General features: G+C 51.9%; 1 protein-coding gene across 3 annotated transcripts; it reads left to right on the top strand.

Annotated features, from left to right (window-relative positions):
• Positions 1-1,074: 1,074 nt before the first annotated feature.
• AMN (amnion associated transmembrane protein) lies at positions 1,075-24,525 on the top strand. Of its 3 annotated transcripts, none has more exons than XM_021292342.2 (13): positions 1,075-1,196; positions 1,443-1,581; positions 3,823-3,941; positions 4,057-4,101; positions 13,811-13,898; positions 15,403-15,578; positions 17,187-17,324; positions 17,418-17,526; positions 18,507-18,589; positions 19,586-19,772; positions 20,863-21,037; positions 23,859-23,973; positions 24,252-24,525. In XM_021292342.2, exons 2-13 carry the CDS (start codon positions 1,539-1,541, stop codon positions 24,360-24,362), a joined length of 1,389 nt encoding a protein of 462 aa, XP_021148017.2. In that variant the 5' UTR covers positions 1,075-1,196; positions 1,443-1,538; the 3' UTR covers positions 24,363-24,525. The 3 variants fall into 3 exon arrangements, with proteins under 3 accessions (XP_021148017.2, XP_005506141.2, XP_021148014.2); XM_005506084.3 differs by having other exon boundaries at positions 15,403-15,638; positions 23,871-23,973; positions 24,252-24,524; XM_021292339.2 differs by having other exon boundaries at positions 15,403-15,638; positions 24,252-24,524.
• The last annotated feature ends 882 nt before the right edge of the window (positions 24,526-25,407 follow it).

Genomic DNA, 25,407 nt, shown 5'->3' with positions numbered 1-25,407 from the left:
CTGAGTGTCAATGATATACTTTTTCTCTCCCTATTAAAATATAGAAGACTTCACTGCAGCCAGCATTCACCCCAAGAGTCCCCCTAGGAGAGATCTGAGAGTGGTAATGAGAGCGCGGGAGCCTTTCACCTCAAGGACATCTCTTGGCATCCCACTCCCTGTGCAGAAAGTGCTGACTGTGTTTTGGCTTATTCCCAGGCTGGGAGCTGCTGCTCTGAAGGTTTTTCTCTTGGCAATTCATGGGCCACGCTCATGGCACCCTTAGGGACAGGGCTGCAGGCAGGGACACCTCTGTCATTCTTCCCAGGGCACAGTGTATCGCCCAGGGCTGCGCTTCTCATTCCTGCGCTTGCAGCAAAGGTGGGAAATGACACCAAGTAGGTTAAGGCTTTTGGGAGACTGAAAGAAGATTTCCAAAGAGTAATGGATCTCTCGTCCACATTTCCCCCCTCCCAGGTCTGCCTTTTTGGAAGCTGTGAAATGGTGGGAGCATGAAGGGTGGGATGGAGGTAGCCTGTTCCCTTTCCTGCATTGCCAAATCCTCACTGATGTCAGATCTGAGCTTCTTGCGGTTTGTGACCCCTCCACTAATGTCCCTTCCAAGCACTTCTCCAGTTTTCTCCTGGGCCACTGTAAACCCCTGCATTCACAAATCTTCTGCCCTTGTCCTTCCCTGCTTGTACCAGTGTCAGCCAAAGGGTCCCTGCTGGAGGGGTGCTGAGTACCCCCAGCGTTCTCCATGGCATGGGCCTCTGTCACTGTCCTCATGCTGTCCCTTCCCAGGCTGTCATTGCTCTCATCCCATCCTTTTCTGTTCCTAACATGCCCTTGTAAAGACATGGGCGTGGACCTGCATGTAGCATCACTCCGCACTGGGGCAGAGGATGAGGTGGTGGGGTCCTTCCTCCTCCTCCTCCTCCTCCTCCTCCTCCTGCAGGCACGTATGCTGGTGCCACTGCCAGGTGCCTCCTTCAGCCCCCGGCAGGCTCAACAAAAGCAGCGTGGGGCTGCGCCAGCACCGCCGCAACGTGCGCCGGGTAATGAACGAATCAGCTGGTGGGCAAAGTACAATTACAAGTCGTCGCTGGGAAATTCTCTCTTCCAAGAGAGCTAATTACAAATACATTGAGACTATTATTAGTAATTACAAGGTAGCCAGCGTTCTGCAGGGGAAAGTGGTGTGGGACATGCACGTGGTGAGTTTGTGCTCATCCCCCTTTAGTGAGACCTGGATGGGTGGAGGGGGTATGGATGGTGAGGTCCGGTGAGCAGAACTTTGGGGCACCGCTGGTCTTGCCTCCTCGCCTTCTCGCTCAGTGGCTTTCCCAGTCTCCCACAGATACCGAGGAAGCGGTGGGGCTTGGGAAAAGAGCTGAGTAAAGCTCTGGTTCATGCCATGGGAAACCTGCCTCCTGTACCGATTTACTCCCTTCTCCCTACAGCCTCCTCTGGGCTGAGCCCATCACGTGCCCCCGAGGAGGGTCCAAGGTCCAGCCGGGCAGGGGCTGTGGAGGTGAGGGCTGGCAGCCTGCTGCAAAATGAAGCACCTGTTCTTTCTCCTGGGTGTCTTGCAGCTCCTTGGTGAGTATGCCCAGGGCCTGGCCACCATGGCAAGCAGGGGTGACCGCGGGATGACTTCCTCATTTGCACTTAGGGCAATCCTGCTTCAGAGCAGAGCTGCAGGCTCTTGGCACTTCAGGTGTATCTGTAACGTAAATACAAAAAGGCATTTCCAACAGGACAGAGAGAAGGTGGGGAAATGAGGCTCGATTAGAGTATTGTGCCTGCTGCACCTCTGCAGTTCTGGTTTTCCTGCTCTTTTTTGAAGCCAGCAGCTCTGCACTGCAGGACACATTCTCTGTTGAATATGCATGTCGCTTTGATGTTCAAGGACTGTGCTTCCCTGGAGACAAGGCTGATTAAACAACAAGCTGATATTTCTAGGGCTGTGGAGAGTGCAGGAATGCATCAGAGCAGCTACATGGGGGAAAAGGCTTTGCCACAGGAGATTAACCTCCGCGGCCCCAGAGCCCCTGGCCAGAGGAGATGCTGCTGGAGCTGGGGCGGCACCCCGAGCCAGCTGTGCGCTGTGGTGTGCCCTGAGCTCGCTTCACCCAGCACCTTGCGGCTGTGGGAATGTGATGGGTGTGTGCAATGTGGCCAGCTGAGCCTTTCTGCTGGATGGAGCTTTAATCTCTCTGTTCCCCAGCTTCTTAGGATGCGAGGGACACACATCAGCCTCAGCAGGGACAGAACAACTTGCAATTACCATCTGTGGGCTTTCTCCTGTCTTAAGCTCTTTTCAAATCCAAGCCAGCAAGGTGTTTGTGCCCACAACACTGGAAGCAGCGGCTCGAGTTCTGTTCTTATCACTGTTCCAGTCCTTTTGCTTCTCAGTGGGTTTTAAAGCGGATTTGAGGCAGGGAGGTGTTTGCTGAGCCTGAGGGCTCCTTTGGACAGCTGACAGCAGTGGCTGCAGCCTGATGCAGGGCTGGGGGAGCCCCTCTGCACCTTGCACCTGGGCTCCAGTGCCTGTTCCTACATTAGGACTTTCATTCTGGTTAAAAATACATCGTTTCCTCTTTGCCCTGACGTGGCTATGTACAGCAAATGGTCTCAGCAGAGCCTCTGGCAGAGCCAGACAGTGCAAATTACCCTCCAATGCGATCGTTGTGAGCTGATAAAAGACTCTGCAGAACCTGTTTAGCACAACCAGCCACGTCCCTCCCCATGATTCGGACTAGCAGGGCCCAGGCTTTCTGCAGTGGACCTCCCTTTATCAGCTGGAGTCATCCAGACCCTCTCCTTCCCCAGGCCAGGCTGGGGGGTTCTTGCACCTCCCCGCCCTCTCTTCATCTGACTTCCATTGCCCAAGCCCCACTCCACTGTCTGGTCCCCTCCACCACTGGTTTTCTATGTATTTTTTAGTTTTGTGGGGCTTTCCTCTAACAAAAATATTATCTATATTAAGAGCATGGTGTTGGTTTTGTTTGCTTGTTTGTTTGTTTTTCCTCTTTTCAGTCTCATAACTCACTCGCCTGAAACCATTTAATTGAGGCTGCTGGAGATTCATCTTCAGCTGAAGGTGCATCTCCCAGCCAAGCCTGGGAAATCTCAGGCCAGGAAATCTCTGCCACACTCATGCAAACAGAGCAGGTCAGAGTGGAAACCCACCTCTGCCATGGCCCGTCCTTGGCCAGTGCGCTCGTCCCTGCGGGGACCCATACACAGGACCACCACCATCCTGGCAAGCCACATGGGGACCTGTTTCTTCACCAGCCAGTGTGTCCATCTGCAGGACACTGCTGAATCCTGCCCCTCCAGTCCAGAAAACATGCCACGAGCCTGTGTTTTGTGTTACATGTCCCATAGCAGATGCCCGTTCTCCTCTGGCCCTGTCCTTGTGGTCCTGCCAACTCTGCCTGCCAACTCCATACCTACTGGAAACACCACATTTGAGGTGTCTCTGCACATTTGATTAGTCTGAGTGGCAGCAAAACCCACTGCAATGAATGGTCAGGTACCAGGTGCATGTTATTCTTGCTTATTGCCTGCAGGACTTTCCTGCTTCTCTCTGCCTTCCATGTATTTGTCCCTTATTCCCCTTCCAACCTGGGTGGGTAAAAAGCATAATCCAGCCAAAAAGATCCCTCATGCAGAAGAGGGCTGTGACTGCTCAACTGGGAACAGGCAGGGACTGCTCTTGGTTGGAAAATACCCAACTCTGGCCCGAAAAGGCCAAGCCATATCGTAGAGCATCCTGGAGAGGGTTTCCAGTACCTCCCACAGGTTGGGTTATACTGCTTTCTGTGTTCTTCTCAGCTGCCACTGCTGCCGTGTACAAGCAATGGATCCCCAACACCAGTTTCGAAACTGCCTCCAACTGGGATAAAGGCAGAGTCCCCTGTGCCAGTGATGTGGTTCATTTTGAGAAGAACAAGGTATTGGACATTTTTATTGCATTTTTATTTCACTTTTTGTAAAATGCCATCAGGCATTGGAAAAGCCCTTTACCTGCTGAGGGAAAGCTCACTTTTACTTTTGCTTTTCTTACAGGTCATCTCAGTCTTTGTCAGGTCTCCCCACGTGTTGACAGACATGGTAAGGCAGTGTGCAGTGGCTCCGGGAGGGCAGTGAGGGTAGGAACTGATGGGTGGCGTGTCCCCCTGTGCCCTTCTCCAGGGACTTTGACATTTTGCTCTGTGCTCTGGCCAAAATGAGGATGCCTCAGCTGGGGTGGGGGACAAGTGTCACAGCAGCTGCTCTCTGCACCATTGAGCCACAAAGCACATTTCTGGGATTTTTATCTTTTTTATTTTCATTGAGGGAGTGGGGGAGAGCATCCCAAAACCCACTTTCATTTGGAAGAAATTAATTCTTCCTCCCCAAAGGAAGGATAAAAGCCCCTCTATGGTACTGAGACCTTCACAGTGGTTTGCTGAGGAGCACCAGTCCCTCACGTTACTGACGTGAAGCAGGCTCCAGCCCCCAGGCAGAGGCTAAGTGAAGCTGACATCACAATATTTTGAAATGAAAACAAACCATTCTGGGAAATCCCAAAGTGTTGGTCAAGAAATTTTCTTTCAACAGTCATTGGGGTCTATATTTTTCTGGCTGTGGCAGGACAGGCACAATGCCCTACTGAAATGCGCGTGTAAGGCAAGATCATGGTGCGGGCGTCCCACCTCAGAGGGGTTTCTGAGCAAGCTGGTGTCCCCCAGAAAGAGGAGCCCTGCCAGGAGCTGACTGATAGGCAGCTATGAAAGAACAGGGTCTCGATCCCCACAGTTTGGAGCGTCAAATTTAATGGGGAGGAACTAAAGGGAAAAGGAAACCTGCTGCCCCAACATGCCTGTGCAGGGCAGGCCTCCGGTGAGCCCCATCCCAGCACTGAAATGGCACAAAATGGGCTGGGTCCTGCCTGTAAATCCTCCTCCTCTGGATGGGATGAGCTGGTGGCCAAGTTTTCTCTCTCAGTTTTAGGGCAGCTTTGCTTTTTTATCGGCCATTAGATCTGAACAAGCCCTTGAAATTTATGTGATGTAATTTGTTCAGACTGTCTATACCACTAATAGTTTTGATGCTTTAATAACACCATGTGCCACATTTAATCCCTCTACAAATATTTGGAGGAGTTACTTTATTTATATGGCATTTTAAATATGAATTTTAGAAGGAAAGAATGTACTGGGGAAATACGTACAAATATAATGTAATAAATGATGTGGAATTTACCTAGAGAAGAAAAGAGCAAAATATCACTCGAGTAGATTTTATTTTACTTACAGCTGGATGTATAATATTTCTAAAGTGCTTTCATCAGAGGCCTGCAAAGTGCATAATTGCAAAGCAGCGTCATTCATTATGGCATGAGCCTTTCACAACCAAGCTAAAGAGCTGGGCTTTGCGCAGCTAATTACACCTGTGGCTGTGCTGCTGTGCTGACCATCCTCCAGCTACTCGGGGGGACATTTTCCATTGTGGCTCAGTGACATGGCCAGGGTGCTGGCTCTCAACTCATCCCAGTCAGAAGATCCTGGTGGGAGCCCCCAGGGACCTTCTGCTGCCCCGGGGTTTCTCTGGGGCCCCGCTGCTGGCAAGCGGCCATGCGAGCTCCAGGGTTACAGTAAATATTATAATCCCAGCACCGTGCAGGAGGGAGGCTGGGGGGACCTAAGAATGAATGAATCATCATGGCAGCAGCTGTTCCCCTCTGGTCAAGGGTTTCCCCCACCGCTGCACCAAATTGCACCTCTTGTGAACAACCAAGCTCTTACCAGGCTATAACTCAAACCGCAGCTTGTACCTTCCTTCTGAGCACCACTGCCACAGCATTTGGGAATGAGCTGTCCCAGCAAGTTTCCTAGCGTGGTGGGTAATATTTCTAATTTCAGCTCAGCCACCTTCCTCCTGTGCGTTGCTGTGCTTTGTTGTCACCAGGTGATAAGGAAACTGCCAAGATTAGGGATGAAAAAGGAAAGAAACCCAGCACCTGGGCTGGTCTGCCACTTGTGGGAATGGCGTGAAATTTGGCAACTGGGGGGTTAGAAAATGAATTAGTTTTGAGGCTTTTTGCAGCGAGGCTGGGCTGCACCTGTTCGGCTGCCGACCGTGTCGCGCCAGAGCATTAATCACTTAAATCAGCAGGAATACATTAAGCTTTAGAGTCGCCATGGAGATGTTACACAGGCTTTGGCCACAAAAAAAAAAAGGAACGTGTTGCTTGCTGTAGTAACAGAAAAGGAAATTCATGGCTGGGTAGGGGGCTGGGGTCTCATTGCCTTTTCAGTGCCCTCTGTAGTGGGTGTAGAGGGGGATGCTCAGTGCTGGTACCCTGCTGGTGGAGGGGATGCATGAGACCTCCCGTCTGTATTCCCCAGCTGAGTGGAGAGAGACCTAGCGTGCAAAGGGGTCCTCGTGTGCCACTGTCAGCTCCCCATAGACATTTGTATTAAACAAGACACTTCTATTCAGTGTGCCCTCCAGCTTCCCTCCCCATCCATCCCATGAGGGCACCAGCTGAGTGCCGGGAGCTGCTTTCTCAGGAGGAGGCCGGGGCTGTTGGGGCAGGCAGCCCACCTCCCCTCTCAAAGGAAACACATTTATCATGCAGCTCAGAGGTTATTTGGTCTGAAGTTTGGAGTGGGTCCCTAATTCAGCCACACACTGAATCCAAATCCAGCTTAAGCGTAAGTGACTTTGAAGCACAAGTGTTGTGATTAGGTTGGATTTTCTATGGTGTTTAGCTGCCTAAAGATGCAGATCAGTATTTAGCCAGCTTTCAGAGGCACCTGGGGGTTAATCTGTGAAAAAGATGAAGGTGCTCATGGTGGCGGTGCATGACGTAGGTTCTTGAGGGCAAGGCGGGTTTTGGCTTTACTTGTCTTCCAGCTGGGGGAGAACACTTCTCCCTGAGGATTGGGACACTCTGGCTGTGGCTACGCTCCCAAAGGCAGCCAGGCCAGGGCACAGCTGTGGCTGCCAGCCCTTTGTTTGCCTTGATAGCACCAGCCCTGGCACGGTCTGTGCCGGAGCTGGCCAGCACCGCCGTACAGCCCAGGGATGGGTGATGCCACTTGCTATTTTTGGGATGGCAGGAGTCAGATTCAGCCACGTGGGCAGAGCAGCCTTGCTCAGCCCTCGCCGTGCCAGGGTCAGGGCACTGGCCTGGGGTTATTCGGCAGCGCCAATATCACCTTTCCAGCTCTGCCTCTTCACTGAACGTGGCGGCAGCTGCCTGCACCCCCTCCCTGCCTGCACCCCCTCCCTGCCCGCCTGGAGAGGGGCTGCAAATGCTGCGTGAGGGTCGGGGGCATGTGGGGCACTGCAGTCTGACCAGGGACATCTCACCCAGCCTTATATTTTTAGCTGCCTAATTGCGAGAGCAGAATGTACTCGGCTTTGCTGCAGGATGCTCCCTCTCACTCGGTTCCTGGCAGAGATTGATCTCGAAATGCCAATTGCTCTCCAGGGGCTCTGGTTCTAATGAATTGCCAGGGTTTGCGCTCGTCCCAGGCACTGGCACTCCCTCCCCCCCTGTTTCCCAAACAGCAGGGTGACGAGACATCCAGAAAATGGAATATTTTTCCTTCTGAGATGAAGGTAGAAATTTCACGGGAGTGAGTGTGTGCGTATGCATGTGCCAGCACTTCATTACAAGCCTGAATCCTGCAGGCTTTTCTCATGCAGCATTCCTGCTGACGGTTTGCCCTAGGAAAGGAGTGCAGAAAACAGCCTTTTGCAGTCACCTCCCTGGGTTTATTTGCTCCTTGCAGGCTAATTTCCAGCAAAAGGAGTTATTAAAGCCTATGATGAGCAGAGCAGCTTGCTGGCATCCCAGGCTGGGGCAGGTCTGGCTGGGCAGCCGCTCCATGCACCAGCTGTCATCCCTCAGTGCCAGGTACGGCTCCCCTGCCTGCACCTCCAGCCACTTTCTGGCTCCCCTTGAGCTTGTCTGTGGAGGGAAGTTTGTGAAAATGAGCTAATCTAACCTGAAATGGGTATGGGCAAATGGCTTTAAGCATCTGTGTGCCCTCTGCATCCATAACTCAAGTGTCTTGGTCTGGTTTACATTACTATGCTCCTGAGGTCCTGCTGATGTCCCCATGTCCCCTGGAACACCCTGCTTGGACTTGTTTAGCTTTGCATCTGGAGGTGTGCACTGTGGGCCTGCAGTGAAATTAATGACCTTTTCGGGCTTGTTGCTTTATTTTATCTCCTGATGGCTTTTATGGGGCTCTGTGGGGTGATCTGGGAGTGGGTGTGCCAGGCAGCACCTGCGCAGAAAGGCCAGGAGCTGCAGCTCCTTTGCAGGGGTGGGCAGGATTGTGGTGTTGCAGGAACCTGGTGTGTTGGGTCACCCCATGCCAGGGGATGTGGTGGCAAGGCCAGTTTGGGCAAGTGATGCAGGGAACCTGTGCCCTGAAATGCAACATAAAATGTGACGAGCAGACACAGCAGAGGAACCAGCTCCTGCATTAATGAGAGTGCGGACGCACTGCTACCAGAGGACCCTGCCTTCCAGGAGGGGGAGGCAGGGACGCAGGCAGGGGAGGGCAGCCAAGTGCCTCCTTAGCTTGCAGAGGATGACACTGAAATGATGACATCTCGCTGGCGTGCTGCTCCTTTGCCTGTGCCACCGCCTGCTCCGGGAGGCAAAAGCGGAGGGGCGAGTTATTGCTGGAAGCAGAGGAGGGCTGGTGGGCATCTTCTGCCCACCATGATGGGTTCTGTGGAGAGCAGCACTACCTTCTGTGCCACACTGCACCAACCTGCCTAAGCGTAGGCTTCACGGGGATAAAGATTGTGTTTCTTGCCTGGTTTTCTTGGGATGGTAAAGCCCCGTTCCTCAAAGGGGCATGTGCCTGGGCAGGGAGCTCTTTGGGCAGCAAGGTCCTAGTCCAGCAGCAAGTCACCCTCCTCAGCTGACCCAGAGGTGCCAGGGTGGTCCCAGGCCACCCTGCCTCACCAGCCTCTCTTTAAGGGGGTCTGCAATAGCTGTGCTGGGATCAGGGGCCATAGCAGAGATAGGCCAGATCTGGTGGTGAGCCCAGGGTAGTGTGTGTGTTTGGGGGAAGGACAGTGGCCCAAGGATGCTGGTGGGAGCTTCATCCAGGCAGGAAAGCGAACAAACAAACCCAAGAGAGACTTTGACGAGTGAGCCCCTGGCAACAGTCTAGCACTGTCAGAGAGATTCACCTGTGGATGGATCTGGCCCTGTGCCTTCCTGTGGCCTGCACCCAGCAGCTGGATCCTACCCAAGCACCTGCATACCTGGCTGTGCTCAGACCCCCCTGGCCCACATGGGTGTTGGGAAAACTCCCACCTGCAGGCAGCACAAAGAATTTTCCCTGAGCATGAATGCCTGTGGTGGGTTACAGCACTCCATGTTGAAGAAATAACACACTCACATCCTTATCCCAGCCATGTTTTGCGATGGGGTGCGACCAGCACTAGCTCCTGAGCTGCTCCCTGGCTGGGTGCTGGGTGAGGGAAGGTACCTGGGAGCCGTGTGCATCTCTGGGTACCAACCTGCTCACTGGTGCACCCATAGGTGCAGTGCTGCAGAGCCCAGCGTGCTCGTGCAGTCTTGGTGTTGGGTGATGGGGATGGTGGCACCATCTCACCTGAGCGAGGCATTCAGCTGTGTTGATGTTGAGAATTAAAACAAGGCTGGGGGAAGAGCTGGCTGCAATCAAGAGCATTGTTCACCTCGGTTCAGAGCAGAAGTGCTGCGTTGTTTCCTGTGCTGATGATGGTAACAGGCCAGTCACACTGCTGCTATCAGTTACCTCAGCCTGATGCTCATGAGTCCAGCAGACTCAGGATGTGTCCCGGAGGCTGGTTCAAAGCCACTCAGTACAAAAGCCACCTCTCAGGCCTTTGCTGTTTTTTTCTTTTGTATTTCAGAGGTTAGTTTCATTTTCATTTATACATTGGGGCAGTGGGATTTCTTCTCAGTGGTGCAAAGCTGTGGTTGCAAATGTGGTGACTCTGGGCTAAGAGCCACATGGGGTCTTTCCTCCTTTTTTTTTTTTTGCTGACTTTGATGAGAAAAATGATGACTGTGTTTCAGTTGTCATTACACACGATAACAATGATCGAGGAGATGTCATTTACCAGTAACAGGGATGGGAAATGACTAATGGGACTCTAAGCTGGCTGTATTAATGGTCCTGAAGTACATGTTGGCAGGAGCAAGGGAAAGCAGATGAAATGGCCAGCTTTTTGGCTCTGGTCCTTTGGTACATGTCATTTCTTGGTTCAAAATGTACTTGGAAAGTGGCCCAGCCTATATGCATTTTCTATACTAAGCTCTCAAATGCAGAAAGCCACTGCCCAACCAGAGTCTCCATTTGTCCTCTACAGTGGGCTGAGATGCTTAACTTATGTTAGGAAAAAAGAAAGGGCAAATTATTTACAAATGAAGCTCCACTGGACAACAGAGCCACTTCTGAAATGCTGCCCAGTGGCGTGCATCTTGGAGAGGGCTGGTGGCAGACGGGCAACGCATCCACCTTGGTAGGCAAGGAGATGTAGCTGCAGGGACCAGCCTCAGAGACTCCTGCTGTGAAGGTCCTTCTTGCATTTTGTCTTTGTGGAGATAAGCTGACTCCATTCCCTGGCTCACATCGTGTGGCCTTGCGTGTTAATTCCAGTGCTGGTGCTAATAGTGTTTGGGCAGTCCTAGAGTGTGAAGGGGTCAGTGGCTGGGACACCACATGCTGTGGGACTCTTATTGCCCTGCCACACTCAAACTCACATGGACAGCTTCCTCTGGGCTTGAGAAGTCCAGCCGGCCTGGAGTTTTGGCCTCGGTGGTGGAGTGGGATCTCCAGTGGTAGCTGCAGAAGCTGCTTCCTCTCCAGAAAGCCCAGAGGCCAGTGTCTCCAGAGCCCTGCACAGATGCTGCAGGTGTGAGGCAAGTCTAGCATGAGACATGTTGTTCTACCTCTCCCCATGGGCAGGATTGGTGCTGTGAACACTTGGTATGCGCTGCTGACCCTGCATTTGCTCCACACCCCATCCAGACCCTGCTCACCTGGGCCCTCCCAGGCACAGGAGGACGAGACTTTGGTTGGTCATTGGACCAGCATCTGTGCATCTGTATGTGCACATGCGTGTGCACCTCTAACCAACCAAGCCCACCCCATCCATGTTCTTGCCACACTGAACTCAGCCACGCTGTGTGAATCCTTACCAGGTTTTCCTTGCTTTCCTTTGTGCATAGTGTGTGCACAAAATGCTTTTGTGTTGTTCTCTAGAGCAGTGTGAGTGATGCAGCTTACAAATATAGGCACATATTTGCCTAAGTGCTCTAGGCACATGTTTGCCTAAGTGCCTTTTTTCTCCCCCTAGTTAATTTGTGAAGATCTGAATGAACAGCTCCCCTGGACAGGAAAGCTCATTGTGTCCTGCACGGTCCCTGCAGGGTGTCTGGGAAGCTGTGACCCACAGCTATATCCAAAGAATTCGGTAACTCTGTAGGGGAAGGAGCTCTCAGTCAGACAGGCATCAGAGCAGGGACTTCCCAACCCAGCGGTGTGGATCCAGCTCAACACTCACAAACGCCAACTCCTGCAGCCTGGGAAAGTTAATAGAGTCCAGCCAGTCATGGCCCAGCTGCATCACCCGTCCCTGTCACCAGCAGCTGATCTCTCATTTTAATTCCTCCCGCAAAGATCCCTGGAGCTACAGGCCCAAGTGGCCACATGTGACTGCTGAGAAGAGAAGTTTCACCCTGCGGTGGTGAAACGATCACTGCTTCCCATCCAAAACCCATCCTGAGCAGCTCAGGACCCCAGCAGCCATCTGGCCACACTCCCTGCTTGGCTCCATCAAGCACAGCAGGCTGCAGGGTGGCAACCTGCAAACCAGGCAAGAGGGGCTCCAGCCTGAGATAGACCAGCCAGTTTGGGACAGCAATACTGGTGATACCTGCCCTGGATACTGGTGGTAGCCATCTGCCCCAAAGTGTCCTACTTCCTTGGGACAAGTGTCCCAATTCTTGTGTGGGCTTACAGAAAACAAGCCAGGGCACTTCTGAAGTGAAACACCTTGTGAAAGCTGTTGGTGGCATAGACCTCATCCAGCTCAAAGCAGGCTAAGTCCTGAGCCTCAAAACGTCACTAGGCACAGCTTTTATATCTGCAGCTAAAGGGCATGTTGCCATTCTTATCCTGGCAGACCTTTCAGCCTCTTTCAGTGCTTTAGTATTGGAAAAATTTGCTTTAGTCAAGAGTAAGACAGATTCAGAGAATGATTGCACCGTTTCCAGTTAGGCACTGAACATGCTATGGTCTGATGGAGAGGTGTCTACAGGCAAAGGCTTCTTCCAGACCCATGGGGCAGATGGTGCCCACACCTCAGCTATTCACCTTATTATCGCCTCTTCTTCAGTCCAGCGTGTGGAAGTACAAGGTCTGAAGTGGGTAGTGCACAGCAGCACTGTGGAGCTCTTCTCGGTGGCAGCCACCCTCTGCTCTCTGCCCTGGCTTTTCATGATTCCTGAACTAAGAAGGGGAATAAGGCTATGGCCTTCAAAGCACGGCACCAAACTTCTAAACAGCTGCCTACAGCTTGGGGATGAGGAGCTTTTCACCATGTCCATCCCTCCAGCCAAGGTGGTACCTGTATGGGACAGTGCATCCTCAAGCAAGACTGCCCAAGGACAGAGAGCTATTGCAGCCACCCACAGCAGTCATTCACAAGATTTGCTTTCTCTAACCTAAATGCTTATTTAAAGACCAATTAAGTAGATGAAACCTTAAAATCTCATCTAACGTGCACAGGCCCCAGTGCATTGGCATAACACAGCCCTAGAAAGCTTCCAGATGCTGTCTGGAGAGCAATGCTAAAACCCTAGATAAGGTTAGAGGAGAAGGGAGCACTGAACATCACTTCTTGACATGTGAAAATACTGGGGCAAAAACCTGACTTTCCCCTTGGAAGTTTCTAAGTGGAAAATAAGATGAGATGGGCTGAATAACCCATGTGCTGTGAACGAGTCGCCTGACTCGGTTGTTTGCCAAGGCCAGTCCCAGAGTCGGCAGTGCTGGCTGGTGACCCAGGAGGCCACAGCTCCTGGCTGAAAGGACCCTGTGGTGAAGCTCCACTTGTTGAGGTGGGCAGAGGTCATCCTCATGCTCTGCAGCAGAAGCCTGGCCAGGCTGAAGCCAGACAAACATGTTGACACCAACTGCCTGCTGGTGATGTCCTAAGCAGTGGGTACAAGAAGAGGATATAGTTATGTTAAACTGCACCAAACACCACTGTTTGCTTTCCTTAGCTCCAGCGAGCATGAATCCACCAGCTGACACCTCCCTGAGCATCACTTGGACTCCTGAGTTGTTTTTCTTGGGGGCAAGCACAGCCCCTGGAGATGGGAACCCATTAAGCAAGGGGACCTCTGGGCCTTTGCAGAGTAAAGTTGGATTTTTCTTGTCATACCAATGTATAAAGCCATTTCTGAGCTGGTGGGAGTTTGTGTGCAAGAGAAGGAAGGAGCTGTTGAAAGAGCTTATTATGCTTTTTCCTTGTTCTTGCTTCCCTGAAGGCTTCATGCTTTTCTGTGTTACTGGAAGATAATGTCAAACTGTCTCTCCACATCACAGCGTCCCCATCTGTAAAAATGGGAGATGATACTTTCCCATTAACGTGGGGCACGGCGAGGGTAACACCTAATGACTGTAAAGTGCCTCAGATACAGCAAGTGTAATAGGCAGCCTAATAATTAGCACTGTTATTTGATTACAAGCCTGGGTGGCTGGCAGCGGGACCGCACAGTAACACTCTGAATCTCTTCATCTAGTACCTGCCCCTGAACGGAGAATACGTGCTGGCATCTGGCGCAGGATTTGCAGCTTTTGATGGCAGCTGGGATCCAGGCTGTGACTCAGGTATTTTGTGCACAGACCATTCACCCCATCAGCCCATGATTAATGATGTAAATTCAGCCCAAACGCTTCCACAAAGGTCTTTGCTGTCCCACCTCAGACCACAGTGAGTCACTCCTGTTTTAATACCTACTTTTCCTTTCTTGACCTCCCTAACACCAGATCTTTTTTTCCTGCTAGATCACCTGTCTTCTAAAAAAGTAATTAATAGCGGAGAAGCCTTTGAAGTAGTAGCATAGAGGCAAATATTGTTTGTATTTTACCCTGTCTATTAAGCATGTAGCCACATCAAAGCCCTCGTTTTATTTGCCATGGTATTTCTAAAGAAAACTGGTTAGGAATTACACACAGGTGAGCTGAACTGCAGCCAACCATTTTGGTGCAAGCTCATCCTTCCCTCCCCGCTCAGCCTCCAGCCCAGGTTTGCAGTGACTGGGGCAGTGGGTTTGTTTCATTGGTGCCTGTTATTAGTCTGAAAGCTATTTGCTAGGAGATGTATTTTGGGTATTTAAGAGCTACCTGATGCTTTCAGTGGCAAGCAACTTTTTAGTTTGGCTACAGGAAAGGAAAAGTCCAAGAGAAGCACATGTGCCTGTGCTCTGACTGACAAAAATACCAAACCAAACCAAAACAGAGATAAAGCCCAAACAGGTCTTTCCAGAGGAAGGACTGTAGCATCAGGCTACCTGGAACCACTCCAAAATCTCTCACTCTGGTTGTTTTTCTGCTTTGGGGCTGTCTGCCTCCCATCAGGGACACTCTGGCAGCTATGCTTTGCACTGGGCTTTTCCTGCTGCTCTCCTGAAATCAACAGTTGTTTCTGGGGCAACTTTCACAAATCGATTCTTTTAAAGCATGGTTTTAAAGCAAATGCAAATAGTTCAGTCGATAAATGTCTGCACACTAACTGAATCGGTAAGGATTTAACCCTTGGGGAAGGGTGAGAAGAAAGCAGGGCACTGCGTGATGGTACTGACTGTGACCAAAGGAAGATGGTTAATGGTTAAATAATTAATGGCTTACTGGTTTTGAGGTTACCTTCTGAGGGGAACAGGGCTGGTCATGTTTCCGCAGGCCTCCCAGGCTGCTTGAAAATGGATGTGAATTATCATACCCATTTTTGTCTTTTATTTTAGCTGTTACGCAGCATTTGGGCTCTGTGGCTGTTTTTCTCCCTAACCATAAGTGTCAGCTTTGAAGAAGGGGTGGGAAAATGTCCTGTGGGATCTGGGGCTGAGTGTCTTCAGCCAGGAGTGGGGTCTGGGCTGATTTGCAGAGACCCAGCCCTGAGCACCAGAAAGCTGTGCCAAGCGCCCACTGGGCTCCAGGGGGTGCCTGTAGCAGCCACTGGGAAGATGATGTCGTGGTCGGCCCTTCACTCCCTGCACACGGGGTGGCCTTCTCTGCTTTGGACAAAGCAGTGCCTGGTTGTATCAGCCCATATGCCTCCAGTGAGCCTGAAGATTTGGGTCTGGGTCACTCTCAACCTCTCCTGTTGCTTTCCCAGGTGTAACAGTGAGGTTTGTCAACGCCGAGGACCACGCGTGGTTTGACCCCACACTGTGGCAGGTTGTGTCTCCCGGCAGGGAGCTCGAGCCAAGCGGACGTATTTTTTCCGTGGATGAGGAACGTGTCCCATGCCACTATGATGATGTTATCTTCCAGCCCCAAACATCCTTCCGGGTAAACATCGACTCATCACAGCAAGTGATTCATCTCCGCAGTATCTCTCTCATGGGCCAGGTAATACAGGGATGCTGAGAAACGGTCGTGACACCTCCTTGCCACAGCCCCAGAGCACGTCAGGAGAGGAAGGACCAGCCGGGGATGGAGGAGCAGTGCTGCACAGGGGGATGGGGTGCTCCTACAGCCCTGCAGCTCCATGGGCCCCTGCTGCTGCGCATCGTCTCGATGATTTTTTTTCCTCTACTGCTTTGTTATCACCTCCCTCCCTGTGCTGTGGGAGCACAGGCCATCTCAGTATTCACATTAAAAAAAAGCCAATGTGCATGGGTCAAAAAGCTGGGAAACGGCATCTTTTTGAGCACCCAGGAGCTGCTCCTTTCCCAGACACATGTCTGCAACCACTTTGCTCAGGGACCCTCTAAGGACACCTTCCTCCCACCCCCAACCTTAACACAGCCCATGGCCTGGCCTCCCAGTTTTGCTTCTCTACTGGTCTTTAATTGATCTGAGGAATAATTATAGAAATGCTGGCAGCCTGCTGTGCTTCAGCCCGGGAATCAGGCACAAGACAAGCCCCTTCCCTCGCTGGTCAGAGGAATGAAAGATTGCAGGCACTGTAGCAGTAAACATACGCTCCTTCCAGGAGTGGGAGATGCAGCAGACATTTCATAAGTTATTGATTATTTCTATGACTGCACTGCCTGGGATCCACCATTTTGGGGCCAATCATTAGGTAACTAGGTTTTGACCTCAGCTGGTGACCAGGCAGATGCAGGTGAGTCTGGACAAGGCAAGACCCCGATGGAGCTCAGTGGGAGCGCACGCAGCCCTGGGGATGCAGAAGTGGGTGGTCCTGGGCGCTCGAAGTCGTGCCAGTCCCGATGATGCCCAGTGACCACCCCACAGCATTTTATCCCTCACAAATCCACCCCACCAGGAACTGCAGCTGGGGCAGAGGTTGCTGCTGAATGGTGAGATGGAAGGAGAAAATGCTTTTTTTTTGGTGATTATAGCATATTCCCTAAAACCTGACCTTATAGGTTACTTTGTGTAGCCAGCCCACTCCTTGCTCTCTGTGTGATATTTTCACCTCAGGGCATGAGAAATCCTGCTGTCCCAGTGCATGGAGAAGCCTCCCATGGAAGGCAGTGGATGAAAGATTTAACCATTGGCTTGGTAGGACAAGGCTGGTCAGTCCAGCTCAGTCTTTGCTAATGCTGAACCCACTGAAATGCTTCCCAGATTGAAGGAAAACACCACAGATCCAGTCCCTTCCTCCCAGACTTAAAAGCTGATAAACTGAATTCTGTGGTGCAGCTGAAACAGGAAAAACAAGAAGAAGAAAAGCCCAGACATCTCATGATTTATTTGTGGTCCTTTTTTTTTTGTTTTAAATCAGAAAGGGTTTTCCTGTTGGCCTCTTAGAAAAGCACAAATGATTGTAGTGGCAGAATTTTCTTGATGCACTCACCACCTGTGGTGAGGCTGCTTCATCTGGCCATCAGATGTGACATTGCGCATCCAGGTGTCACAGCTGGGTGCCTGGGGACAGCACTGGGACCTGGTTGGGGACACTCACCCGCTTTGCTGCTCTTTCCCACTCAGGAGTTCAGCAGCCCCGAGGCCTGGGCTGAGTACCTGAGGGGCCCCTCTGCCCCGCTGCAGTTTCATGGCAATGGCACCCTCCAGGTGACGGGCACCGGCTGTCCCGACAAGTCCGGCTGTGTCTGCGGGAACACCCTGGTGAGTCCTTCCATTATAACTTAAGGGGAGTGCCACTGCAACTTTGGGGGACAAGATGGAGCGAGGGACTGATGCTGCCCTGTTCTCCTTTAGGATGGCCACCGCATCTGCACAGCCCTGCTCAGGGCATCAGGCAGGCAGTGCCCAGCGCTGACATGCCAGAGCCCTTTGCAGCCCCTTGGCCACTGCTGTGGGGTCTGTGGTGAGTGGGGACATGTCCCTATTCCTCCTCCCTATTGCACCAGCCCCCTTCCCCTGGCTCTGCAGGGGAAAACTGGGTGTAGGGGTTGTTGCTGGTCTGAGTGCTCATGGGCTGAAGTTTTGCTGTGTCACTGCTCCCATGGGTCCCACCCACAGGTCCCATCTGCATCCCACTTGCCACCATCCCAGGGCATCTCTCTGAAACATCAGCCTGGACTTTGGGAGCCTGTTCTGACTTGTAGCCCTTCATCCCTGTCTCTGGTTTATCCTGTCAGGATGTCACATCTTGTCAAGCTAATAGGGCTCTGCTGAGTTTATGCAGCGGAAAACATTCAGAAGAAATGCACCTTTTCCACTGTAATGTCAGCTTTCCAACAGCGAGTTTGTTTCATTTCATTTAAAATAAAAGCATGCAGATTGACATCGTTCCCTCTGCTATGGGCACTTCTCCATTAATCTACCTAGAAGGTTGTTAAGGGGAATTTTTCATGGACAACTGGTACCCAGATAGTATATCTCACCAAATTCATTGAAATAGCACCATATTTTTCTCTCATGTGCTCTTAAAAACAGATCCTCTTAAAGATTTTAGGACAATTTAATATTTCAACAAATACTTACCTGCATCTTTCCCAAGGAAAATCTTTGACCCAATGACTGCAGTGCAATGGCACAGGGAGTGCAGGTGTCCCCTCCTCTTCATCCTCCTTCCAAAGCCAGGGCAGTGTTGCTGAGTCACAGCCTCACAGCCCCAAAACCAGGTACATGCAGAGCTTCCCAAGGGGGGATGCACAGGAGAAAGCTCTCCAGTGTAAGCCTCTCTCTGGAATATGGTGGAAACTAAAAAGCCTTTGACCAAACCCAGCCAGACCAGTTGCACAAAGGTACCAGAGGGACCTTTCATGGCAGTTGGAGCTGTGCTACCACAGCAGATCTCTGCCCAGGCTCAGTGATAATGTCTTGTCTGTTTTTGAGCTGCAGGAGCTACTGTTAGCCTGGATTTCACTCCTGATTTTGACTTGCAGAAGTATCGGGACAGATTGGTCCAAACCTTGCTGAACGAGGTATGTCAGCCTGACAGATCAGTGCGGGCTAATGAAACTGCAAACCACCAGCTGTGTCTGCTGGTGACTTGATGCTGGTGTGGCTATCTGGGGGAACATGTGGTCCCAGAGATGCAGGGGCTTCAGCTTCTCTTCCCAACAGCCTGCTGGGCTCACCCCCCATGTTTGGCCTCTTGGATGTGTCAACTTGCTGTGTGGGTTGGCGCAGTCTCCCTTGCTCCCTCCCCCAGCCATGGGCCACCTCTCACTGTGCAGCAGGAGCAACTTCTGGTGTGCACACGGGGAAGGATGCGGCATGGCTTGCTGGAAACTCTGGTCTAGAAAACATGGAAGGGTCAGCCAGGAGGTTAGGTGGAGATAACATGGGAGGTCACCCCTTGCAGTTAGGATCATACATACTTTCTGCAGCACATCCCACAGACTCTGGGAGATCATTCCCAATGCTCAACTGCTTTTTATTCCCCAGTGAGAAAGCACTGGGTGGGTTATCAGCACTGGTCAGCACTCAGATACATGCTCTACAAGGCATCATTCCACGCTGCTACTTGTCAGATGCAGCGTGACATCCTTCCTCCTGGCTGGGAGCTGCCAGGAGGTGGAGGCGTGCCCTGAGTTACCCTGGGAGGATCGATATCAGAGTATTGCTCTATTGATCCCGAGCTGAAAGCCTGCTGCTTGCCCTCCTTCCAGCTGCACGACTTAATACAGTATTTGATGGGTGTGCTGCAAGAAATTGCTTTCTCGGTGCACTTGCTTCTGTAGGGGGATGCTGAGTGCCGAGTGCTGGTCACAGCTTGGAAGGGAGGGAAGATATGAACCACTTATTTGGGAAACCAAACAGCACTGTGGTAACAGGGATGGCAGCCCTGTGATGGAACTCACATGAAGACTTATAGGTGGGCGTTACTGGTGCATCCGTCGTGGCTGTCTGTAGAGGTGACTGATTTGTGCCTATTGCTCTCATGGGCTTTGTGTGTTGCCTTGTGTTTTGAAAAGCCCAAGTACGCCGGTGTGCAGATGGCCATATCCAAGGTGCACAAAGCGCAGACCTTCCTGGGACTCATACCCCGAAGCTCCACTCCCCTCATCCAAATCGTGCTGATCGATGACAGGGAGGGAGCACAGACTGGTGCTGCTGCGGCGCAGCTGGCAGCAGATGTCATGGAGGACGTAGCACAGCACGGTAACACCGCCATCCTCCTCAGCGGGTCCCCTGTGGGTGCACCTAAAGCCACTGCTGTCCAGAGCTCTTTGTCCCCAGCCAGCAGCCCACATGACAGCCTCGTGTCCCTGCTCTTTTACCAGGGATTCACAGGGGAATTAAGTGGCAGCTTGATTGAGGCTCCCTGAGTTGAACACTCCTAAGGTCCTTGTCCTCATCAGTCTAGTCTGGCACAGCCCTAAGCCCTCCTAGCACACACACTCTGTGTTTCTGATGATTTTAGTAGTGAACTTTGCTTACCCAGAAATTTTATTGTTTTAATTATAGTAGTACCATGGTGTGAGCAGAGCAGAACTGCAGGATCAGAATTATCAAGGTTGGCAGGGAACTCTGGAGACGATCTTTCATACAGCCCCCCGAGAGCAGGTTGTCCAGGGCTGTGTCTAGTTGTGTTTTGAATCTCCTCAAGGATGGAGACTCCACAACACCTCCAGACAACCTGTCCCCACGACCGGTCACCTTTACAGTAAAACTTTTTTTTCTTATGTTTAAGTGGAATTTCCTCTATTTCAGTTTGTGCCCATTGCCTCCTGCCCTGGCAATGGGCACCACTGAGAGGAGCCTGGCTCAGCACTCCAGCTGTGTCTTGCCAGGGCAGAGCAGAGGGGAAGGGTCACCTCCCTTGACCTGCTGGCCACCCATCCTCCTCATGCAGCCCAGAATACTGTTGCCCTTCCATGCCATGTCTGGCCATGATTGGCTTGGTACCCACCAGGACCCCAAAGCCCCTCTCTGTAGAGCTGCTTTCCAACCAGAATGCTGTGTGTGGAGGTGGCTGTGCAAGCTGGGGGATGCTGATGAGCGTGCAGACCACAGACAAGGGACCCGGTGGTCTTTGTGTGGGTAGCAGACCCTCATAGGCTTGTTTCAATTGAGTCCAACCAGCTGTGTATCCCACCCCTGTCCCCAGGAAAAGGTGATCAACTAGGTGAGCAGTGCCAGACCCAGCTGCAGGCTCCCTTTGCCCTGTGTGTGAGTTGGGGTGATGTACGGGTGTGGGGATGTGTTGCTCTATCTGCTCCTCACCTTGTCTCTTCCTGTCCTTTCCCAGGTGAAGCACTTGGCATTTCAAATGGGAAAATGGAGGTGGCCACTGGCAGCACTTTCAGCGGACAAGTGGAGAGCCATGATTTGAGCAGGACCACAGCAGGGACTGTCTTTGGGCTGCTCTTCGGTCTCCTGTTGCTTGGAGGGATCCTCTTTCTCTACAAAAAGGGAAAGCTAAGGTATGGATGGGGTTTCTGCTGGCAGCATGCGGTCAGGCTTCTCCTGCTGAGGGGCAGCTGTCACCCCAAGCTGTCCTTCCAGCTAGCCTGGTGGCACAGGGACATGCAGTGCTGCCCAGAGCTCCCATGGTGGTGGGCATGGCCAGGCAGTCTGCTATACCCAACATTACTGGTTCATAGAATCACAGAATGGTTTGGGTTAGAAGGAACCTTTGAAGATCATCTAGTCCAACCGCCCTGCAAGGGGCAGGGACACCTTCCACTAGACCAGGTTGCTCAAACCCCCATCCAACCTGGCCTTGAACACTTTCAATGATGGGGCAGCCACAGCTTCTCTGGGCAGCCTGTTCCAGTGTGTCACGACCCTCATAGTGAAGAATTTCTTCCTTATACATAATGTCAATCTACTCCCCTTTAATTCAAAACTGTTACTCTTTTTCCTCCTGGCTTATTGGAGGTGAGGTCACAGCAAAACACTTTTATATTCTTGGACTGCTACTTCAGCCTCCTCTGTGGCCAGGAGGAGCTGCTTCTTGGCATGGTGCAGGGCTGCTGTAGCTCAGTTGGAGTTCTGCACAGCCTGGTCATGCTGCCCAGTGAAATCTTTTGTTCCTTGTAACCACTGGTTTGCAGCCCTGCCCAGGGACGGAGGACCGAAACTGCCAGCTGCTAAAGAGAAATGCATCAAAATAATTCAAAGCACTCATCCTGTAGCTTTGTAGCCATGAAAGGCCTGACAGCACACAGAAGAAAATGTAACTTCTGGTGCACTAGCTGTTCATGCTGTGCAGAGATCAGTGTGCAGGTCCCAGGGGAGGGATGTCAGGGGACACAGCACCTGACTGCAGGTGGGATCTGGTCAGAAATGTCCCTTCTCCATCGCCTTTTTCCCTCACAGCTCAGACATGGGCTCCAGCAGTGAATAGGGCATGGCGGCAGTGCCCACCTTTGCTCCTTGATCAGGCACCCACATTCATGTGGAAGGTTTTGCAGGGTTTATTGGTGGATGTCTTTGTGCGTGGGGCACTCCGCTGAGCTCATCTCACCTACCCGACTGCGGGCAAATGGGGTGGACCCTCACGGTTTATAACCAGTGAGAGGGAATTGCTTAAATTTGTCCATGCAAAGTTCACTGATATCTGCTGAGGTCCCCAGTGCTTGGGCTGGCTGTATCACAGGCTCACAGTCAGGTGGTTTCTCCCTTCCTGGTTTCTCTGTGGGGCTTATTTGCCATGCAGCAGTGGCCATGGCCAGGGACACTTGCCCTGCCACTCGGCACGTGCTGACATGACATTTCCTAGCAATAAACCCACGCCTTCATTTAATTTCTAAATAAAACTCCCAACCCATAATTGCTACCTAATGATTTATCTTCCACTGACACTTCTTTGGATGCCGGGCAGGCCTTTGAAACCAGCTCTGTCAGCAGCAGGAGGGAAGTTCGTGTAGCTACAGGAGACGGAGCTGAACCTGAGCCCAGGACATGTCCCCGGCTGACCCGCTCCTGCTGTGCGTCCCTGGGCAGCTCCAGGGCAGGTGTCCTTTTGGGAAGTGCTGCCGAGCATCTAGGAGGCATCCGACGCTGGCAGGGATGCTGCAAATTGGGCAGGAGGCTCTGGAAGCCTACAGAGTCTGTCTGCATGCAGCAGAGCCATCCTGCCACCAGCAAAACAGGGAATTCAGCTTATTTCCAGTGAAAAGGGACAGGCACAGACTCCCTGCAGATAATCATAGAATCATAGAATGGTTTAGGCTGGAAAGGACATTCAAAGGTCTATGTAGTCCAACCCCCCTGCAATGAACAGGGGCATCTTCAACCAGCTCAGGTTGCTCAGAGCCCCATCCAGCCTGGCCTTGAATGTTCTCAGGGATGGGGCATCTACCACCCCTCTGGGCAACCTGGGCCAGGGTTTTACCCACCTTAATTGAAAAAATTTCTTCCTCATGTCTGGCCTGAATCTCCCCTCTCTTAGTTTAAAACCGTTACCCCTTGTCCTATCACAACAGGCCCTGCTGAAAAATCTGTCCCCATCTTTCTTACAGGCCCCTTTTAAGTACTGAAAGGCTGTAATAAGGTCTCCATAGAGTCTTCTCTTTGCCAGGCTGAACAACCTCAACTCTCAGCCTGTCCTCACAGTAGAGCTCTTCCAGCCTTCTGATCTTTTTTGTCGCCTCCTCTGGCTGCTCTCCAACAGGTCCATGTCTGTCCTGTACCAAGGGCTCCAGAGCTGGATGAAGAACTCCAGCTCCTGCAATTATACTAGCGCAGCTCCTGCAGTTGCTTACGTGGAGCCTGTGCCACCGCTGTCACACTGACTATCAGTGGGCTCTCAGGACCTGTGGTGATATGTGTGGACCCACTGCTGAGCCTGCTGGCACCAGGGGATGATGCTCAGTGAATGGGAACCTTAGCATAGAAATAATGAAGAAAATAATAAAAGTCATGATGGTGATAGAGATGATAAAAGGATAACATGATAAAAGTAATGATAAAAGTAATTAGTCCTTGTTGAGATTGCAGTGGGAACAGGTGTGAGCTCTGTGGCAATTCATTTTAGGCCATGCGGGGGAGAGTGATGGCTCTGAAGCAAAATCTGTGCTGCCTCTGAGAAACTCTTCACTCCAGGCCTGTATCCCAGCCCTCCAGGTTTACTGGTTTCTGCTGGATAGGGCAGCTTTTTCCTGGGAAAGGGTAGAAACATCCCGTTTCAAAGAAAGCCCAAAACGTTGGCCCCATGTTTTCCCATCCAGCTCCTGAAGATGCAGTGTTTTAGCTTGGGCTGCTACTGGAATGGGTGGGATGTGGATGGATGATGCCCAGGTCTCTCCCCAGGCTGCTCACCCTGCACATCCCCCGGCCCTGGGACAGAGCGGAGGACCTAGCGTCCCCTGAGCCAGCTGGTGACAAAGGCTTCGACAACCCCATGTTCGACGTGGTGAGTCGCTACTGCTCGGGGACATGAGGTTGCTCGGGGATGTGGGCAGGAGGTGGCGGGGCCCCAGTCAGGGCCCTCTCCAGTGCTGTTGGAGGTGCAATGCACCCAGCAGGGCTCCTTCCTCCTTCTCCCAGGCCAGGAGGGGTTTGTCCGATGGTCCCATCTTCCCACAGCTCACCAGCTCCTCGACTGCCACAGGGACTCAGCTCTGGGTGGATTTTGCCAAGGGTTTTGCTTCACTTCCCCATCAGCTGCTTTTCCCTCCCTCACTGCTGCAGGAGCCACCAAGTGCTGACCCTGGAGAGGAGATGCCACAGGAGATGGCTCCCAAAGACTACCAGGTCTTCTACATCAACCCTCTGTACGATGCAAGCGAGACGGAGACCTGACTGCATGGCCTCGTGCCAGAGGCAGCCACCTCCCTGGGGACATCGCTGTCTTTCCGGCCCTCACAGTCCCTCTCATCACTCCTGGTAGGATCTAAATCGCAGTCAAGCAGATCCTACCTGAATAAAAGTGTCCACGTGGTGAAGGAAACCACAGCAAACCTTTGCTGTAAGAGTTCAGCTGCATAGGCATGGCCTCCCGGTGATGCTTCTGTTTTTTAAACTGCATTTTGTAGCTATCAGTCTTTTTTACACAGTTCAACATTGAGATTTGGGTCTCGCGTGACACCTGGGGATGCTGTGGTCTGAAACTCAGCAGTCTGTGCTTTAGCCAGCACCATGCTGGATATGCCCAGGGCACACAGCAGATTGAAAGATGGATCCCTGAATGTGATGAAAATTCAGTGCTCAAACACATTTCAAACTGCAGCCGGGACCCTTCAGGGTTTGGACCCATTAGCTGGGTTTAAAAGGAGATTATTTTGCCTTCCAGCAAGCGCGCTTGGTGCAGGGAGATCTCTGCTCAGGGTCCCCGGTTCCTCTTTCCGGGGACCTCACTCCTGTCCCCTGTGCACTGTCACAAGGTGCAGTCCTGAGCAAACAGCTCCGCATCCCCTCTGCTGAGCTGTCTGAGCTTTCTCCTCCCACCTGTGCCCATCTGACAGTTGTGAGACCCTCTTGGACCTACCTGAGGATTTATCATGTTATTCCCTGCAGTGAGAGAGCATTTCTTCTAGAGGCACAAGGGGAAAGAGTTTCAGTGCCAATGTGGGAGGTCCCTGGGGAGGGGATCAGGCAGGAACCCGATGGCTGGGGAGTCGCGCTGGTCCACTTCTAAGGAGAGTCGGGCAGTTGGCACCGAGGGGCCTCGTTAGCAGTGGCGTTTGCAGCCTGGCATGTGTCAAATATCCTCAGCTGCCTACAATGTCAGGCGGCACTTCATTACGGGAGCAGGTCTGATGGGTGAGGCTGAAATTATGGAGATGTATGCTAATTTATGCAAATTTACACTCTACTGGGTTTTCAGTAGGGCTTGTTGGCATATTCC

Source organism: Columba livia, chromosome 5 (genome assembly GCF_036013475.1).
Source record: "Columba livia isolate bColLiv1 breed racing homer chromosome 5, bColLiv1.pat.W.v2, whole genome shotgun sequence".
Classification (NCBI taxonomy): domain Eukaryota; kingdom Metazoa; phylum Chordata; class Aves; order Columbiformes; family Columbidae; genus Columba; species Columba livia.
The sequence above is the reverse complement of the archived record's forward strand: the minus strand, read 5'-3'. Positions and strand labels throughout refer to the sequence as shown.

What these genes read in the sequence shown, in the direction of transcription:
- AMN (XM_021292339.2), top strand. Translation starts at nt 1,539, where the DNA reads ATGAAGCACCTGTTCTTTCTCCTGGGTGTCTTGCAGCTCCTTG. An exon ending in GGATCCAGGCTGTGACTCAG is followed by an intron (nt 13,899 to 15,402) that starts GTATTTTGTGCA and finishes TTGCTTTCCCAG; the next exon opens with GTGTAACAGTGAGGTTTGTC. An exon ending in TCCAAACCTTGCTGAACGAG is followed by an intron (nt 18,590 to 19,585) that starts GTATGTCAGCCT and finishes TGTTTTGAAAAG; the next exon opens with CCCAAGTACGCCGGTGTGCA.